We start from the raw sequence: 2,927 nt of genomic DNA, 5'->3' as shown, positions 1-2,927 counted from the left end.
CGCCTCATTCCTGTGATGTACCAGAGCAAGTGTATTCCTGTGTCTTTTGACTCGCCGGGAAGCGTGTCGAAACTTGAGCGTTCTACAGGCTCTCTCCGACATTTTCTTCTCTGGAATGGAGATTGACTATGCAAATCGCAGTCGTCTACATCGTCGACTTACCAGCCGCGTCCAAAAAATAATAATCTGATTTTCTGACCTTGACCAATGTTAACACATGTGCATTGTTCTTTTTTTTTGCGGAAATGTGCATTAATTGTTCTGTTGTTGAAACTGTTATTCGGAGCTCAACTATAGAGGGGAGAATCTCATTCAACGTTGGATCGACAATATCGGTGCACGAGCTCCTCAACTTTCACGATGTTGGATCACCAACATCGGAGTAAGGCCAACTCCACCGCGCGACTCCATCCTGTCCGCGCGCGTTTTTTTGGATAAAACGGACGAATCAGGCCCAGCGCGCGGGAGCAAACAGACTTTTGTCCGTTTTGTGTCCGCTTTCGAACCATTCCTCGCCCAAGTTTGTGCCGCTTTTGGGGTTAAACAGACACCACGCGGACGCGTGGGCCGTCTGCGCGTGTCCTCCCCTGGCCCGCCCATCGGTGGCACAGGGCGCGTCTTTTTCTATCCGCCCCCTCCCTCCCTCCGGCCGCACCCCCTCCACTCTTCTCCATTCTTCCCCACTCTTCCCCTCGCCGCCGCCATTGCCATTGCAGCCGTGCAGCTCGGACGCGCGCTCGCCCAGCCCCTTCCCTCGGTGCCGCCGAGCTACCCAACCACGGCCACCTGGTTTGTGCACCCGCCGGCCGGATTTGGGGCGGATCCGGTCGGTCTTGAGCTCGCCTGGCTGTGGGAGGCCGCGTCGCGTCATGGACTGGCCGGGCACCTCGCCGGAAGGCCCTGGCAGGGCCACAAGGCCACATGCAGGCAGTGGCTCCTCCTCTCGCCACTCGGATCTGCATTGTCGGCGGTCCGCCGGCAGATACACGAATGGCGGTCGGCCGGGCTCGGTGCTTGCCCAAAAGCCCGTTGGCGCACCGTTGCCACTCATTAAGTGCGACAACTGTCCAAAGAAGGCCGTGTGCCGCGTGTCTACAACGCCGGAACATCCCGGATGGGTGTTCATCAAGTGCTTAAACGATGGGGTATGTGCTCTTTTTAGCTTTGATCTGTGTTCTAGATTTGACTAGTTGTGCTAACTTCAAATTTTATTGTGTAGAATGGATGCAAGTTTTGGTATTGGGAAGAAGAGTACATCGATATATTGTTAGAAAGCAAATTAGTAGATGTTCGTGCACTTTTAGCTAGCATAGAGGCTGTAGATGAGACAAGTGCACTTGTTACTAGATTAGAGGCTGGACACGAGGCTAGGTGTGAGGAAGCAACATCGACTTTTTTGACTCGAAGAAAAAAGAAGCATGCAAGATCGAGCCTCCTCCACAGATTAACAATGAGTGCATCGAGAAGGCCCTAACCCAACTCAAGGGAGCAATTATGGAAGTTGGGTATCTTCTAAAATGTATTCTTGTGGTTCTTGTTTTTTTTCGGTCTTGCTTTACTAGTCAAAATTTGATGATGTATTTTCATGTACCAAAAATGAAAGTTGAAAAAAAAGTTAAGGGCTTGCAAAGAAAAATATACGCGGACAGGATGCGGCTGGGATGCGTCCGCGCGCTGGGCGCACGGCCACCGCATTCCGGAAACTGCCCGGACACGATCTCATTGCCCTACCCAAACGGACAGAATTCGGACAAAACAGACGTCCATTTGGGGTCGTGCGGTGGAGTTGACCCAAGCATGTGGTACGAGTTGACAGACACAAACACAAGCACCATTTGGGAAGGTCGCACCGACGCACCTGTAAATGTCACATGCACAGGCAACGTGAGATCAGTGTGTCGTTAACGGAAGTCCTGTGATCACTTGAAGCTACTGTGCAAACCAGATCCCCGTCTATAATAGACAGAGTGTTCTCTTCTCTGGTCATTCCACCCATAAAAGAAGCCACATCTGTCATCAATAACAGTAGCAATGGCGCTCGCCCGGGAGCAGCACATCCTCGACCAGGGCCTTCTCGATGCCCAGCTCGAGCTCTGGCATCACACCTTCGGCTACGTCAAGTCCATGGCGCTCAAGTCCGCCCTGGAACTCGGCATTGCCGACGCCATCCACCGCGAAGGAGGCGCCGCCACCCTCTCCCAGATTGCCGCCACGGCCACGCTCCACCCGTCCAAGATCTCCTGCCTGCGCCGCCTCATGCGTGTGCTCACCGTTTCAGGCGTCTTCGGAGTAGAACACTCCAGGGACGGCGGCGTTGAAGGCGAGGCCGTCTACGCGCTGACGCCGGCGTCCCGTCTCCTCGTCGGCTCGGCCTCGGTGAACATGGTCCACATCACGAAGATGCTGCTCCACACCAACCTCGTCTCCCCGTTCTCCGACCTCGGGACTTGGTTCCAGCTCGAGCTGCCGGAGCCGGACCTCTTCAAGCTGAAGCACGGCAAGACCTTCTGGGAGCTGGCCAACCAGGACCCGTCGTACAACGCGCTCGTCAACGACGGCATGGTCTCCGACAGCAACTTCCTCATGGACATCGCCATCAGGGAGTGCGGGGCCGTCTTCCAGGGGATAGGCTCCCTGGTCGACGTCGCCGGGGGGCACGGTGGAGAGGCACAAGCCATCTCGAATGCGTTCCCGGACTTGCAGTGCAGCGTGATGGACCTCGCCCACGTCGTCGCCAAGGCTCCGAGCGGTACCGGCGTGGAGTACATCGCCGGCGACATGTTTCACTATCGGACTCGCGGTCTATACCTACGGCCACGGGCCGTCGGCATAGGCCCCTAAGTCGTCGGCATAGATCTATGCCTACGGCTGCCGTCGGCATAGACCCATCGGCGTAGATGTCGTCAGCGTAGTCTTGTCAGACCGTC

At 55.7% G+C, this 2,927-nt stretch overlaps 1 protein-coding gene across 1 annotated transcript in view; it reads left to right on the top strand.

Moving 5' to 3' along the window:
* Positions 1–2,031: 2,031 nt before the first annotated feature.
* LOC119348992 (O-methyltransferase ZRP4-like) overlaps positions 2,032–2,927 on the top strand; it is a 3,292-nt gene continuing 2,396 nt past the window's right edge. Inside the window, exon 1 of the mRNA XM_037617003.1 lies at positions 2,032–2,779. Coding sequence (XP_037472900.1) covers positions 2,032–2,779 — 748 coding nt within the window. The remainder of the gene's footprint in view (positions 2,780–2,927) is intronic.

This window comes from Triticum dicoccoides, chromosome 1B (genome assembly GCF_002162155.2).
Source record: "Triticum dicoccoides isolate Atlit2015 ecotype Zavitan chromosome 1B, WEW_v2.0, whole genome shotgun sequence".
Taxonomy (NCBI): Eukaryota; Viridiplantae; Streptophyta; class Magnoliopsida; order Poales; family Poaceae; genus Triticum; species Triticum dicoccoides.
Note: the sequence above shows the minus strand (reverse complement) of the source record. Positions and strands in the feature narration are given on the sequence as shown.